The 16,481-nt window shown below is 38.0% G+C and overlaps 1 protein-coding gene across 2 annotated transcripts; it reads left to right on the top strand.

Moving 5' to 3' along the window:
* Positions 1-4,456: 4,456 nt before the first annotated feature.
* Positions 4,457-14,834, top strand: C2H8orf88 (chromosome 2 C8orf88 homolog). 2 transcript variants are annotated; one of them, XM_085053171.1, is made up of 6 exons: positions 4,457-4,612; positions 6,662-6,767; positions 7,565-7,641; positions 9,274-9,358; positions 12,813-12,919; positions 14,572-14,834. In XM_085053171.1, the coding sequence occupies exons 2-6, from the start codon at positions 6,680-6,682 to the stop codon at positions 14,608-14,610; spliced, it is 396 nt and encodes a 131-aa protein (XP_084909297.1). In that variant the 5' UTR covers positions 4,457-4,612; positions 6,662-6,679; the 3' UTR covers positions 14,611-14,834. The 2 variants fall into 2 exon arrangements, with proteins under 2 accessions (XP_084909297.1, XP_084909298.1); XM_085053172.1 differs by having other exon boundaries at positions 4,479-4,612; positions 6,676-6,767.
* The last annotated feature ends 1,647 nt before the right edge of the window (positions 14,835-16,481 follow it).

The following is a 16,481-nucleotide window of genomic DNA, read 5'->3' as shown; positions in this document are numbered from 1 at the left end:
CAAAACAGTTGTATTAACTTGAAATCGTATTTCCTATTTGGCACGTAAACTAAAATTGTCAACAATTTTGATAACCATGTCACAGCTATTACACAAACAATTACCTCAATCCAAAAGAGCAAGAATGCACAGTTTTAATGTGTATATTTTTTATAATCACTACCCTTTTGCACAGTCAATACATGTTTTGTTTCTTTATGTCACATTCCAAATTTTGGTCTTTTTTTTTCCCCCTGTTATGCTCTTGGTCCTGACTATTCTGTCCACATTCTACTGCATCTGTATTTATCAATAGAGGTTTTGGGCCATTTGCTGAATCATGCTGATTGAGTCTGAATCTAAAGGTAGAAATATCTTAGTAATAAGAGTATATATATACTTGTGGTATTAAAAGCTATGACAACAATCTCAATCAGCCTATGAACTAAACGCAGCTCCCATGACTGAAATACTGGAAAGCAGAATTCTTCATTGCATTGGACTATGAGCTGATTTCTCTTAAGTTTTTCTTTCAGATTCAGAGACTTACTCCAGCATATATAAAGGTCTTGTAATGCAGCTATGATAGATGCAGCAGATGTAAGAATTCAGACTAAAAGAATCTATACAAATAACAGGTGAAATTCTGGTCCAGAAAAAAAGTGCAAAACTTTCACTAAATTTATTAAGCCATGATTTCAGAATTTCAGTTTTCCCAAAGCAAAATGAACTTGTATAGGAATATAATTAGTTATTAAATGTGTGTGTCTCTTTCCCTGTGAATATCTAAAAACACCCAAGAGAACTGTATGGAGGTGTTTTTTTCTGTCTTTTGTTTTTGTTTAATCCATCTACTGCTAAGTGTATGTGTACATAGATGATATGACTTTGTAATGAATAATGATAGATGAATTTTGATTCTAAGCAGAACCACAAATCTTTCCTAACTTCTTTTTACCTTTTGCTTCTGCTAATGCAAAAAAAAAAAAAAAAAAAGCAAACAGCAGATACCTTGATACTTTCTGATACCTCCTATATATACAAAGCTAGTTCATCAAGCTATTAGCCGCAGTCTATCATTTTTCATTCTCTAGGCTTCAACTGTCCCATGGCATCTTCTTCCACTATCCAATACAACCATAGCAAACTCAAGCTCTGCATCTGAGCTATGCTCTCCACAGGCTAATTCTTCAACAGAAACACAGTTTTGTGCATCAAAACAAAAGGGCAACACTGAGAAAGGTGCAGTGCCTGTGCTGGTCCAGGCAGTAAGCACGGACCCAGCTACCTAGCTACTCTGACAGCAGAGATTACAGGTTTCATGGGCCTTTCTGCCTTTTAATCCTCCTGCCTGCGGCTGCTGTGATTCCCTTCAGGAAACAGGACACGCAGCTGGTGTTTCAGAGCCTACAAAATAATGTCAGTTGAAACGCTGATGTTCAGTGTCTGCAGTTACTGAGAATATTCAGTGCATCCTGAATGCAACTTCAGTTCAGGCGCAGTAATTAACCTCTGCAATTCAGTACTGCCGTCCCTCAGCAATGAGGGATAACAAGGCAGACCTGCCCCAAACTGGTGAATGTTTAATTTTGATATATATTTTATTTATAAAATTAATTTTATCTGTCATTTGGGAATTTTTTTGGTACTTACACAGTGCTTTTGATTCATGTCATTGTGATTTTTTCTCCACATTTAAAGAAATCAGAAATTGAAAGAAAAATATTGGGAATCTGGAACAAGTAATATTACCAGAAAATTAATTTTAAAGGAAAATACAAAATTCTTATTTGAGAAGCCTGACAGTTGACAGACTTGAAAGAATTTTCACATGTGAAAAATATATACTTGATATATTATATAGTGTTATATGGTGATTATAATCATTCCTCCGATTATACATGGTAAGCACTAAATAGAGGAATAGCTTCCCACTTTTAATTCAAAAGTTTCTGTAGTAAAAAAAACCAAGATTAATATTCATTATTAATATTCTGTATTCTCAATGCCATTGAAAGATGAACCTCAATATATTAAGTAGCTCTATTTCAGGAACAGTCAGGGGGTAAAAAAGCTTTTGTGTTCTTTCCCTGGGCTGCCCCCACATGACAAGTCACTAGTTTAGCTGAAAGCAGCCATTTCACAAAAGTACAACTATAATATTCTGTGTGTGCATGTATATATTTACATGTATGTTCTTATCTCTAGGTGTTCTGTTGACTGGCTTCATAAAGCATACAATGTTGGAAATAATGGTTTGGGGGGTTTTGTTGTTAGGTTTTTTGTTTGTTTGTTTCTTTTGGGGGGGGTTGTTTGTTTTTGTTTTTGCTTTAGTGGCTTTAGGAAAAAAAAACATCTCCCAAAAAAGTACTGCTAAACGAATCACAATTACATATGCAAATAGAGTGATTACATTTGGCTGCACAGCTGACTATCAAGTTACAGTGAAAATGGCTTTTTAAACTTGCAGCTACAAGTCTGCCCTCAGGCTGACCCAAGAGTCCTTTCATTTCAGCACAAAACCATTACTTTGCTGTTAAGTGCCATCCATTACAAAGCTAAAATCATGTGTAATTACAATTACACGCTCATTTAGATGTGCAATTGCTCATTTTTACACGTGCAATATTGATACTGGCTTTCATAAATGTTTTCTGCTTTGCTGAACCGTATCTAGTGGAGGGAGCAAGTGTGACTCTGTCACTTTCTGCAATCTACAGCCTTTAAGAACACAATCAGTATGTTAAAAATAAATAATTTCTCTGGTAAGTTCACCAAATAGAAAAACCAGTTGGTTTTGGGGTGGTTTTCTTCCTACATATATGCATTATACATTCCACAGCTGTAAAACCTTTAATATTTATATTTTGCAACATATAATAAATCTCTCTTGGCTAGACCTGTCATTGGCCTTTCAAATTATTGTATATATGAGGTATTTGACAGAACACTAGATTAGCATCATTTAATGTATGAACGTAATACCAAATGAAGTAGAAATTTCCAGCAGTGTGGTTACCTGCACCAGACAAACTGAGAGACGACTGATAAGCTAACATTTTTTTCCACTTTATGTTTTCATCTCCCACAGTCAGAAGCACGATTCTCTCTAGGCACAGGCAAAGTTGCTTAAGAGAGCAGGTTGCTGGGATCAGTGAAATGGCTGCAGTCCAGTGCTCCTTACGCCAGGCGCTGGACAGCCGGCCGTGCTGCTATTGCCAACTCACGGGCAGCAGCGTGTGAGGTGATAACTGCTCCTGCTGGGATGGTCAGTGCCTCCAGAAACAGCCATTACCAGCCCTAATATCCCCATCTTCCCAATTGGCCTTCCCATCACTAACAGTTCTGGAGTAACAGCCAAAGACATTTAATATTTATGCGCACTTACATATTAATAATTGATAATTAGTTCTGTAGCTAAGGGAATGGTTGATATGAACAAGAGAGCAACTGTTTTACACGACAATCTTGTGAGAATGGATGGTGGGTCAGAAGAAACAGGACATTGAGTATAAACATTGCTGCATTAGTGTCTGCAAAAAGAAGGTGATAGTGCATTATGTGTGAACTGTTCAGGAAACTAACTGGAAGATGGTGTGTTAGAAGACCGTAGGAGCATGATGTCTGTATAAAATAGCCACTTTTTCAGGGACAGTAACCTGTGTTAATAAAATTCAGAGACTTCAGCAGAGAAGAACCAAGATGCTTGATGGAAACAATACAACAGTTTTCATAAACTAGCCAGGACTCATCTTAACATTGGATATTAATAATTAAGCACTTGCTATTTATGTAATTATGTACTTGATGTTACCTTCCTATTTTGAACCTCTGGAGTTCTTACTAGGTGATACGAAATATATATCAAAATAATCAACAAAAACTTAAGGACTTTTAAGTAATGTTGTATACTTAAGTGAGGTGACTATGAAGTCCAGCAAACTGACATCAGGGATTTTTAGTCGGCTCCTCTGGGAGTTATCAGGGCATGTCCATTGTTATTGTTGATTACATGTTGTGACAAAAAATACATTTGAATTTCCAAAGTGTGCAGGAATCATGATTTTTGTAACTGACAAGGCAGAGGCTGATCTCTGGTCACTCCTGCCCAGTGCATGGGGCACATTGGTGAGGGCAGTGTCCCAATTCATTGACAGCTTTCCAAGGCCTGCAGGTTGCCCTTTGCTTTCTGGATGAGGTTAGCTAAGGTGGCTTCACATTTGTGTTCAGAAGTCGCTTATTTCTCCCACTTTCCACTGTAAGGCCCTGAGGAACACGACTCCCACAGTAGGAGAGAGGGGGACAGTCCCTCTCAAGTCTAACCGCAGAGCGAGCTGGGCAGCAGCAGCTCATCTCGCCTCTCCTGCTCCTTCGTAGGGCCTCGTAGGGCACCTCTCGGGTGTGCCCCGCTTCCTCGAATCCCACGGACCGGCGGGAAGCGGCGGCACAGCCCCGGAGGCGCCCGGCCGTGGGCGGCCCGCGGTGCGACGTTGAACGGCCCCGCTCGGCACGCGGCCGCGGCCGAGCCGCCGCGCGAAGGCCGCCCCGCCCGGCCGGCGCTGAGGGACGGACCGGGCACAGCGGACCCACGGCCAGCGGGATCGCGGGGCACGGGTGCTGCCGGCGGCTGGAGGTGGGCTGGGCATCCCCCGGCCCACAGCAGGGCACGGCGGCTGGGGAGGGGGCGAGGTGCCGGGCGGCGGAGGGAGGTTTAGTTTCTGAGGGGCTGTGGGGCTCCGAGTGCGGTGTCATTTCGGGCGAGGCAGGAGGGTCAGTTTTTGGTTACTCGTGGGGATTTTTCACGAAAATAGCGTCAATTCGCTTCCACGTATTTAGGAAATAGCCTTCCAAACGCTTGAGATGGGCCCTCGTAAGATGGCTGCTGTCAGTGTCCAGTTTTCCGAGATAATAAAAATTATCGCGGGTTCTGCAGAGCTGCTGCTGGGCCTGTTTGGTGGTGCCAGAAGGCTTCCCTTCTGCTGGGCAATGACCGCAGGGAAGCCGTGTGGCCTCGCGAGGCGCATTTCTTGGGATGCTGTCCCTGCTGCAGTAGTCTCTCATGGAAGCAGTTTATTGCTCAGCTATTAAAATTATTCTTTCTCCGCTGTCCTTGGGAGTGGTCAGAAAGAACGCTGTTGAAGAATTTGGGGTAGATAACTTGTTGAGATCTTTTCTAGCCTCTTCCTGGGGGAGTGTGAGGGAAGAGGGGCAAAATGTGTTGTTTTGCTGTCACCACTCAACTTGCTTTTACTGCCAGAACGCAACAAAAAAATACAGATGTGCTGCATTCTAGAAGCTAGCCAGCCTCTTAAACATGTTTTCCCGTTTTTAAAAAGCATGCATATCATTTGTAGTCCAGGCATGAAAGAAAACTTCCCTGTTTGTTGGAGGTTGTTTCACTCTTCTGATGTATTGCTACTGCATTGCTTTCTGTGGAAATTTGGTATCTAGGATAAATATGATTTATACAGATTTCCTAATCTGCATAAAATGAAATATGTTATCCGTATCTGTAGTTGAAGTTAATTCAGCTGCAGGAATTTGCATTCCTGCTTTTGACTACAGCTTTTAAGTCTTCTTTTTTTAAGATGAGCAGGTAGGAAAATCAGAGAATCAAACCAGAAGGTTTTTTCCTAGCTTTAGTTAAGTTGTTCTAATTCAGACAGTGACCATTAAACTTGGTTTCTAGACCTGAGTGGGCTCAAACTTTGCATGTAGGAAAATTGTTACTTGACTATGTTAGAAATGTTCAAAAAATTATAATGTAGTAAATTATTGGACAATTTGTAGTTTTCTTCAATAATGCAAAGACCAACTAAAGTGGGGTACAATACTGGTTTGTATTTTAAATAGTCTGACCTCTCTTTTCCTGTTTAGTACTGAAAATGGATGTCATTGTAACTCTTGCAGTTGTGATAATTTCTTAAATTTTTTTTGCTATAACAATTACTCCCTTGTCTTGTAAACTTATTTACAGAAAAAAAATTCAGTATCATTTTTATTGTTGTTCTTTCTGGTATTCTTGTTCTGTGAAAGAAGCTGAGGTTCCTTCAAATCATAGAATTTCCCAATTGACGAAAGAGATGGGAGTGGGAAGAAGATACATTAAAATACAGATAATACAAATGAACATTTTCCAACTGATTGCTTACTTGAAAGTGTGAGATTTTTCAGCCCAGCATCACCTTACCAGTATTTGATGCTTTTAGAGTAGCTAAACTGAGTGGGAAGATATAAAACTGTATTAATTTAACTACAGTAGGTATTAAAAAACAGTTTTGCAAGTTTACGTAAGGAATTCCTGTGCAGACAGCAGAATGTAAGGGGTATGCTGATGTTAATTAACTAAAAACCCATTGAAGTAAATTGTTAGAAGATGCCTTAGTTCCATCACATATTCCCATTTCCTTTCTCCAAATGTATACATAGATATATAGGAAAAAATCTTGAGAAGCAGCTAGGGTAGCTTAGTTGGAAGGAAGAATGTGAGAGGTGTCTCATTCTGTCTTCATGCACATTTTATCCAGCATATTCAATCATCTAAAAACATCTATGCATCAGACCTTTCTGCTTTTTCCTGCCCAGATATAATATTGCCTTGTCAAATGCAGCTAACAAGGAGTAGGTAGATAGCTCTTCTTGCTTAACATCCATATGTGAAACTGAATGCTAATGATTTCAGCTGCTTTTTTGAAGTGCGATGTTTCAAAATGTTACAGAAGCAAAAAAGTTTATTGGCAAGTCCCTTCAGCCAGCACGACCTGTGCATCAGCTGTCTTCTAAACAAGGTGAGTAGTATAGCTAAGGTGCAGTTCACTTTGCCAAAGTTTGGGTTATGTTTAGGGCAAAACCAAGGATGTATAAGGTATCTTGTTTTGTTTTTTAAATTACTATGTTCAAACTAGATTGAATAAATATCTTGCTGTGTGTTGATCTCAGTACACTGTCTCTCTGATAGAATCTGAATTCAAATTGTATTAGGTTTGTACAGAACTCATTGATGCTGTTTTTCTAGCTTGACATCTTGAGATCTGGCTTCAGAAATTTGGATCAGGCTTCTCTGTTAAATTTGGATTTCTTGGGTTAGTTGACTCCTGCTATTGAAAACATAAAGTACACATAATTAACAAATAGACGAGTTTTTATTGCAAGTACGGTACACTGCACTGCATTGTTCTTACCTAGTTTTCATACAAGTTTAAAACAAAAAGACGAAAAGAGCTTAAGAAAAAAATCATGCAGTATTTATGTCAGGTGTTAATATTTTTGTTTTGTTCTTAAATCTCTATATGCTTCCTAGATATTGCAGTATTACAGCTGTTATTATTGTTAAGTTAGAAATATTTGGTGGCCAGAGAATCATCAGCTGTGCTGGTGTGGACTGAAGCTAAGTGACATCATAAATTTTTACTTTGCATAAATTTTATGGAAGAAATGAAAAGGGGTGCTGATGTGGTGCTTTTAAGTTGTGAATAAATGCCCATATAATCTCTGTGCAGCAAGGAATGTTCTTGGGGAAAGTATCACAAAATAATCTTGTGGAGTCTATTGAAATTATTTTTTCTTCATGTTTTATCTTCACCAGCATCACCCATTGCATTAAACATCCGGACTGAATTACCCAGCAGCACTGAAGTATGTTTGCAGAGTAAGGTTAACTGGGTGAGTATTGAGTAAATATATGGTTATTTATAAATTGGAGGTCAGCTGATCCACTGTGTAACCAAATGAAAACTATTTCCAGCTAGGAGTGTTCTTGACTCTGAATGTTTTAAACCAGCAGTGTCAGAGCTGTTGAAAAGAATTATGAATTTCAGGAATGCCTTTCCCTGGTATTTGCATGCACTAATAGCTGAAAAATGCAGCTTAGGAATTTAGGTTTCTTATGAAAGTCTGTGTGGCATTTCTTTAGTCTTCATTGAATTTAAGTCAGTTCTTTTAAACTTTGAGTGCATGTATTCTGTCTTTGCTTATTATGTGTAAATAATAACATCAGAATTTTCTTTGTTAGCACATGCACAAATTCTTTTGAGACAGCAAGCATAAAACTTCATGCTTTATTGCTAGAAATGGTTGGGTTTGGACATGGTATAAATCTGTCCTTCAGACCTGAAATTGGTTGTAGCTCTTTGCTGCAAAATGAAGTTTGAGGTCTTCTAACTGGAATGCTTAATGTTTCATAATCTGAGTTTGATTTTATGTTGATTCTGATTTGAATGTTGTTTTTTAGGAAAAAACATTCAAATGTTTTTGGTTTTGTTAGAACAAATGCCTGTTCCTTCATTTTTGCTTTTCTTTAAATTTTAGAAGAGTTTTAGTAATCCTGTAGTCCTTCTTTATTATATGAAGCTTCTGCAAGCTGCCTTTGACTTTAACAAAAATGAAAAAAAAAAGTCAAGGTGTTGGGAACCTACCTTTGATCCCACATAGGGAAATTAGCACACTTGTCTTTTGAGCACTGGTTACTGAGGAGAATAAACTATTCCCTTTTAAATAAGCCTCTGGTCATCAGTGTTGTAATATTCAGTTTCATCAGTACTTGGCTCAATGTTGCTGCATATTACATTTGTTTGATAAAAGTGTAGCTGTATTTTTAATATTTTTTTAAACTTTTTCTTTAGTGTAGTATGTGGAAAAGGCTTTTTAATGATACTTTTGACCATGAACTATTTAATGGGTACCCCAGATACCATCTGAGTAGTGCCCTATTGCTTGGTGAGCAATTTTCAGTTCTTGTCCCCTTCCCATCTGACTCAGAATGATGTGATGATTCCTTAGCCAAACCTGTAGAGCCTTTTCAGAGCTAAGGCAAACAGTTGAGGATGAACTGCTTTCTGAGTTTCCAAAACACTCTCCAGTATTTTGGCAGCTGGAAAAAACTTGGCATTATACTGTGGATATTTGGTCTTTATGCTTATGAAACAATCATTTTTGCTAAGGGACAGAATCCAAGTCCATCCTTTGGTCTTAAGGAAAGTCCTTCCTGCCTTTATTATTCCCGAATGTAGCAGCTTGTGGCTGCAGTCTAGGTGGGATAATAGAAAAGGAGGGGATAATTCTATTGTTTTTTAAAACTAGCAATAGCTCTGTAAAATTCTGTGTAAAATATGTCTCTCAAATATGTTCATCTGGTTTGTTTTATTGAACTGTTCCTTTATTGTATATAATAAAGAGTAACATTCTACAGGTTCAAATCAAACTGTGCTACAGCTGTTATTTTTAACCAGGAAACAAGTATCCTTGTTTTAATATGCTTAAAGGAGATAAGCTTCATAACTGTCTTTCCTATTTTAGTCACCCGAAATGACTGAAGTGAAGATCTTAACTCAAACTGTGATGCTCGGTCAACCAAAACAACATGAATCAGGAGCAAAAAAAGGTAAAATATTACGTGGGGGGCTGTGTCAGGATTGTATTTTCTGGATGGAGGACACCTGAAGTTTGAAGTGATGTGGGCTGCATTTTATTTTTTCTGATCAACCAGTGCACTTATAGTTTGGAGAGCATTATGAAACTTTTCTGGTTTTCACATAACACTCCAGAAAAGGTGTAAAAGTTGACCATAACTGAGGTGGAAAGCTTCCACGGGTAGAGTTGCTTGCATAGAGGGATGTATCTGTTTTTAAATGAACCCAAACAAACCCAACAAAACCAACAAAAACAACCACCCCCCAAAAAAACTAGACCCTAAACATGAAAAAAAATTCTTCACACAAAATCCTGGGTCTGTATAGATTGCTTGTGTGTGTAGAAGTACAAATTTAAGTTGCATTAGCCTGTTGCAGGGGTCAGTCATGGCATAAAGGCTATTGAATGTAATCAATTTAAGAACTCAGCATTTTGGTTTCCTTGTCCTACTCTTACTGTGGTGTTTCTGAAATACTAATATTTGGGTGCTTAAATATGAATTAATTTTTAAATCATTATTCCTGTATGGTTTATTTTTGTGTCAGTCACTGTCCTTAATGTTTGCTCCTTATGCTTTTTTCTGTGTACTGCCTGCCACTGTACTCATAGAGTATTGGGAGTTTAAACAAGTCAAAGTTTTACTCCTTTTTTTTTTTTCATTAAGGGATAATCTCAGATTTCAAATGAATTCTCACAGTACTTCTCTGTCCTGCTCCCTACCTAATTTTTCATTCTTCAACATGTCACAGATACTGCATCAGTGACCCAGGTTATTGACACAATTTCTTTTGTCTGTGTCTTCCTGTAATGAGGCATCCGTCTGTAATCTCCAATCCTTAAGTAATCTTTGAAGATGTGGTTTGTTCTGTTGCTCTTAGTACTCAAAAATGAAAGAATTCTTTTAAGTTTTATTGTACCTTTCCTATTCTTGTCAGTCTGAGGTTGCCATCTCATGTTCTTGAGCAGTATTCTGTTCTGTCATGTGTTACTGACTTGAAAATAAGTTTGCCATGTATCCCTTTCAAGCCCAAGTTAATTTCTCCTACTCTTGATCTTGATAAATAGAATAGAGGCTGTTCTTTGGATCTAGTTAGGTGTCAGATTTGTGAAGTTCTGTCTGTTTGGTGATGTTTTTCTGATCCTTTCTCATCGATTCTGCCTGTGGTATGTAGAGATTGTTTTGTTCCAGAAGATCTTAAATGGCTTCTGATCAGATCCTGGTCTCTTGGATAAGCCATCACCTTGGATCTTTTTTACTGGTTAATTGCTCTGTGGTGCCTCCCTGAGTCTACTCCACAATTCTCCATCCACAACGTCAGACTTTTTCTCACACTTGTTTTCAAAGGGCTTTTGTTTGTTTGCTGATTGTTGTAATCTTTTCCTTCACAGTAACACAACTTTAAAGGTTCTGCTACTCAGCTGCTGCTTACAAATAAGTCGTTTGTTTTCTCCCTTTTTTTTCCTTGCCCAGTAAAATTTCTTCTAGAACTCCATTTATGTTCAGCTGTACTTAAGGTTCTAGATAATAATTTCCATTTGATACCTCTTCAGTGGTACTATAGCTTCAATTGTCTGTCTCTGCAGTGCTTAAGTGCAGCATGGAGTTCCCATGGGCCCACTTCTTGAGCTTTTCCAGGTTCCTCTGGATGGCATCCTGTCCTTCAGATGTGTCAACCATACCATTGGGGTCATCTGCACATTTGCTGAGGGTGCAGTTGATCCCATTGTCTGTCATTGATATTCAGTAGTACTGGTTCAAATATGAAACTGTGAGGGATACCACTTCTCACTCACTGATCTACATTCAGGCATGACCACTGCATTTTGGATTGTAGAACTATGTGGATTGTAGGGAACTAAGAGATCATCAAGTTCTAACCCCCTGCCATGTGTGGGAGCTCCTTCTAGTACACCAGGTTGCCAAGAGTCCCATCCAACATGATGTTGAGCACTCCCAGGGATGGGGGATCCACACCTTCTCTGAGCAACCTTTTCCAGTGCCTCACCATCCTCACAGCAAAGAATATCTTCCTCATATCTAACCTAAACCTACTGTCTCTCAGCTTAAAGCCATTCCCCCTTTTCCTATCACTACATGCCTCTGAAAAGACCTTCTCCAGCCTTCTTGTAGGTCCTCTTTAGGTACTGGAAGGCTACCCCAAAGTCTCCCAAGAGCCTTCTCCAGGCTAAACAACCCCAACTATCTAAGGCTGTCTTTGTAGGAGAGGTGTTTCAACCCTGTGATCAACTTAGGGACTCTCCTCTGGACTAGTTCCAACATGAGATCAGATGCAACTGTCCAACCCGTTCCGCATCCAGTGAACAGTCCGTGCCATCTAATCCATCTCTCTCCAGTTTAGAGAGAAGGATGTTGCAGAGGACCATATCAAAGGCCGTACAGAAGTCATCATCTTCACAGGTTTTTAATTAAGGGGGGAGGAAACAAGCTGTAAATTTTCACACATGCTGTATTCTTTAAATTGTTCTTTTCAAAGTTACCCACATGCTCTCCTGTAGCTTCAGCAGTTACTGCAATTGTTTGTGTTCAAAGGCAAGAAAAAATTCCAGTTACAGTTGATGTCATCAGCTTCTCTCTTGTCAATATCCTACAGTTTAAAAAAAACCCTGTAGTCGGTCAGGTGATAGTGTAACAATCTTGGAGGAAGCCCATCATTCCTAAATGAATAAACTTTTTTGTCATCAAGGACCGGAGATAAAGTGTGTTCCTTCTTTGCCTAATTCCTTTCCTTTTGTTTCTGCTCTTGTTTGAGAATACCAGCTTAAAATACAGACATGGCTAGACATACTGTATCCAAGGCTTTGTCATAGTAGAGATCGTGCTATAAACTCGAATGAGAAACCTACATCTTCTGAGCTAAGGCCCTGACTCTTATTGATTCAGTGTAACCCCTCAGAACTATTTCACTGCTGTTAATCTGCTTGCCAGTTTACAAGCAGCAGATCTCATTACTTTTAGGTGTTGAAAGACATTTAACTTACTAGTTCAAAGGAAAAAGAAACCCCATTTTTGTTATCTCTCCCTTAGAAATATGTTTCACTTTGGTGTGAGTTATACACCGATTTTCTTGTGGGTTTCAAGACCAGTTTGTGGTGTTTCTGTTAATTAGAACAAGATACAGGGAGTCTGTCTGGTATAAGGTTGGCTTCACCTTTTTTTCTTCTTTTGTGTTGATTTACTGTGTCAGTTTGTTAAATTTAAATTTAAATTTAAGTGAAATGTTCTGTAATTTACTACAAATTTTCCTGATGCAAGATAAGACTTAAATTATTTCTGTTTTTAAAACTGATTTTTATATTCCACATGCAGCACTTCTACCATTCTATAAGTAACCAAATAATTTTTCTGAATTCCCAGTCTTAATCCCTTAAATGATGTTGCACTTAGTGATTCTGTATATTTACAGAAAGGATCCAATACAGCAGAGATTTCCTTCTGAAGCTTTCAAATGTTTCTCTCTCTCAGAAGAAGCCAGAGTTTCTTCCTGATCATCCAATTGTACTTGAAAAGCCAGTAGGTGCCATTTTTTTGGTATTAAGTGAAGTTATAAAATAATCTGTGGAGGTTTTGATAAGCCATTTGACAGGAAACATTTTCCTTCAGACTAGTCTGCCAAACTGGTAAAATCTTCCAAGGACAGATTGTGCGGTTCAGCACAACTTTTGTATGAAACTTTTCCAGTTGGTATTTGACATCTTACCCTGGTTAGTATAATATAAAGGAAAAGGGTTTTTAATTTGTTTTCAAGAAAAAGATCAGATCTGTTTCCATGTTTTCAAAATAAAAGAGAACAATCTTGATAAATTTCCAGCTGGGTAAAAGTCTTAATTCAGTGTTTAGTTGTCCATGCATCAGTGTCCACTACAAAACTATTGATGAGCTCAATGTAGTTTGTATTATCGTTATCTTTGGTCTTAGGTTTTGGGGAGAAATTAATATAAATGAATGATGAATGTGAAGGATATCCATGTGTGCTAACTTAATGTTTGTGACGAAATCAACCTCAAATACTTCATATGCTAGGAGAAAACATCTACTGGATCACATTCCAGACCCCAAGTGTGAGAAAATCTGTGTAAACATTATCATATCAAATTAGACTATCCACTAGGTTGCTTTTGAGACCATTGGAATGTAGTTCTGCTAGAAGTAGGATTCCTGTTATGGAAAAGTATGTCCACATGATTTCTATGTTTGCCACATTTGGAGGCGTTTTTAAGTTTTAAAAATTCCTGTCCTTTGAAAAACAAAAATTAACTCATACATGACCATAATGAGCTTTCTTTAACCATACTTTTTATGTCTTTCTATTTGTCCTCAAGATGACAGCTGTTTTTGCTTGAAAACCTGCTTTCAGATTGGGAAATTCCAGCTCTTTTATTTCCCCCTCTCCTTCCACCTGTGTTTCTTAAGTGGGCAAATTTTGATAATCTGTACGCTTTCACATGGTTACACTCATAGGAAAAAGGAGGGCTCCTACAGAAATTAAATCAGTGAGATCACTTGGTTCAGCCAAAATTTCAGTGTGTTGCCTGATCACGACATCCGTTTTTCTGCACAGAAACCATAGGGATTAATGAGATGCTTGTGTAAATTAAATGAATGATGCTTAAAAGTGGCCGAAGGTGTCCTGCAAATAAATTTCTAATGACAGACAATCCTACAGTGTCAGTGAGATTGTATTTTGGAGCAGGTGGTTTTCAACAGTTTGCTGCTGAGTTGAGTATCATACCTATCTTAAGACTTTCCTAGTGCTGAATTTTTGAAGCCACTGCTGAACTATGTGCCCATTCATGAGTAAAAGTTATATTTTCAGATGAAGAAAACTTCCTAGAGTGACTTGTACAAGGGAGATGCAATTGTTAAAGTTGGTGGGCTGTGGACTGCATTTGTCCTGAAGGACACTAGGGGTTTTTTGGGATTTGGGGATCAGGGCTACCAATACATAGTTCAGCATTTGAACAGATGTTACTGTGTTGTGACAGTCTTCTAGAAAAAGATTAGATTAAGTCTCTATGATTAATGAAAATAGGGCTGTTTGCTATAATAAAAATAACAAATTGTGAAATGTACATTGAGTAGAAAAGAGTTAAAAGCAGACCCAAATAAAAGCTTTAAGTGATCTGTTATAACTGAAGTAATTTGAGGGTTGGTTTGGCTTACAGGTAAAAAACAAACCTTTCATTGACATCTCCAAGAAGTGACATGTTGTTTGGAAGATCAGAGATCCATCAATGAGGGAGCTACATTTGATGTAGGTCTTCAAGATTTTTGAAGGTACTTGGGTGCCTGCAGATGGAAGTACGACCCTGTGAAACCTATGAAAATGCCTGTTTCTTCCTGTAATTGCCCAAATGCTTTAAGAAAAAAACCTTTGTGATGACTGAAATGGTCATATGATTAAAATGAAAATAAATAATTTTACATATTGGTGTGGCAGAATTTTGTCATTGAATTGTTTGTGTTATGCAGCCATATATTTTGCTTGAACATAAATTCTAAAACAATACTTGACTGGGACTTTTTGCTTGCTCCCAATTCCCTACCTGAGAAGTAAAGGTGGAACAACAGATACTGGCTGTGTCAAATCTCAGATGTCTTAGGGTATCTACTTGTCTAGGCTTTTTTTTTGGGGCGGGTTTCACATAATTTGACTTGTTTCTTCTTAATTTGAAATCTTGACCTTGACACAAGATATTCCTTAATATTTTGTGGATACACATACCTTCTTTCAAAGTATGAAGTCTCTTATTAGTAAGTTTCACTAACATGAGAAATCTGCTGTCATCATGGATCAGAACAGGAGACCTGCTTATGCATTGCATTCCTTAAAGTTCTTGGTACATAATTGCTCCTAAGTTCTTTGTAAGTAATTACCCAGTGTTCTTGACTTCGAAAAGTGAAAGTAGTGGGAAAAACTGAGGAACAAGAGAGATTTTAATCATATGTCTTTATGGGGGTACCAATGCCTAGTTAATTTTCTCTTTTTTGCTTAAATGAGTATAGTATCTAATAGTGAAGTGGCAAACAGTAGTTCCAGTACTTCCTGAAAGCACCCTTCAGTTGACAGGCATCAATAATAACTGTTTTGTATGAATATAATTAACTTATATAGTTGTATTTTGACCTATAATAATATAATTTGGGTACTGCAGGCAACTTTTTACCCTCTTGTCACAAATAATAATGAAAGCTAAATGAGAATGTGTTAAATAGCAATTGCAGTAGTGCAAAAACCTGTCAAGTTGCATTTGATAGACATTAGATTTCTTTTCCTGAGTGAGGCAAATAAATCTTTTTGTTGGTTAGTTTTTAATCACTGGGAGTTTCTTAGGGTGGGTCATACGGATCTCTTTTCCCAGTATGTGTCAAACACAGTTTCTGTGTGTAGCTCTCAAAGCTCCTGAGTGAAACTTCTCAAACTTCATCTTGTGTATGATTCATCAAAGTGTTTGTCTACTAGTAAATATACAGAGGTGAATAACTGTTATAAGGACATATGACCTACTACAACTTTTTTCACCCTTCCAGCACCTAATTGACATGAAGTTCTAAAGCAGCTTATTTTAAGAATAATTTTAATACTTTTTTTTCTCAGTGAAAAGGAAAAATGTTACAAACCTCAGGTGTAGTGTGTGATTTTTCACTTCAGGATTTTCCCTGAATTTGTGTCACATGTCACTGTATTTCCTTTGTTGGTAGGTCAGTAGTGACAAAAAAAACCATGCCATCCAGTAGACTGACATCTTGGCATAGAAAAAACAGCAGCCAGTTGTTCAGGAGTATGAGTGTACTTTGGTAAAGACAAGAAACCTTTAAACTTATACTGATGTCATTTGTGAGGGTAATTTCAGTGCCCTTTTAAAAATTGACAGAGCAGTAGCTGGATCATGTCAGTACGGGAAAGCCTTGGACTTCAGTATTAAAAACATTCACTTTTCACAGAGTTACTAAGACATATAAAGGTGAAATTTGTCTCTAACATGGGCATGTAAATTTAGATGTGCAGGTATCCCTTTCTGACATCCACGAGAGCCAAGGCCTCATGAACTTAATTGGCAAAGGGCTTGATTCA

Source organism: Lichenostomus cassidix, chromosome 2 (genome assembly GCF_008360975.1).
Source record: "Lichenostomus cassidix isolate B80296 chromosome 2, HeHo_3.0, whole genome shotgun sequence".
Taxonomy (NCBI): Eukaryota; Metazoa; Chordata; class Aves; order Passeriformes; family Meliphagidae; genus Lichenostomus; species Lichenostomus cassidix.
The sequence above is the reverse complement of the archived record's forward strand: the minus strand, read 5'-3'. Positions and strand labels throughout refer to the sequence as shown.

Coding starts and splice junctions, on each gene's coding strand:
- C2H8orf88 (XM_085053171.1), top strand. CDS start 6,680: ATGTTTCAAAATGTTACAGAAGCAAAAAAGTTTATTGGCAAGTCCCTT. Junction 6,768..7,564: donor TCAGCTGTCTTCTAAACAAG/GTGAGTAGTATA, acceptor TATCTTCACCAG/CATCACCCATTGCATTAAAC. Junction 12,920..14,571: donor CAATTGTACTTGAAAAGCCA/GTAGGTGCCATT, acceptor TTTGGCTTACAG/GTAAAAAACAAACCTTTCAT.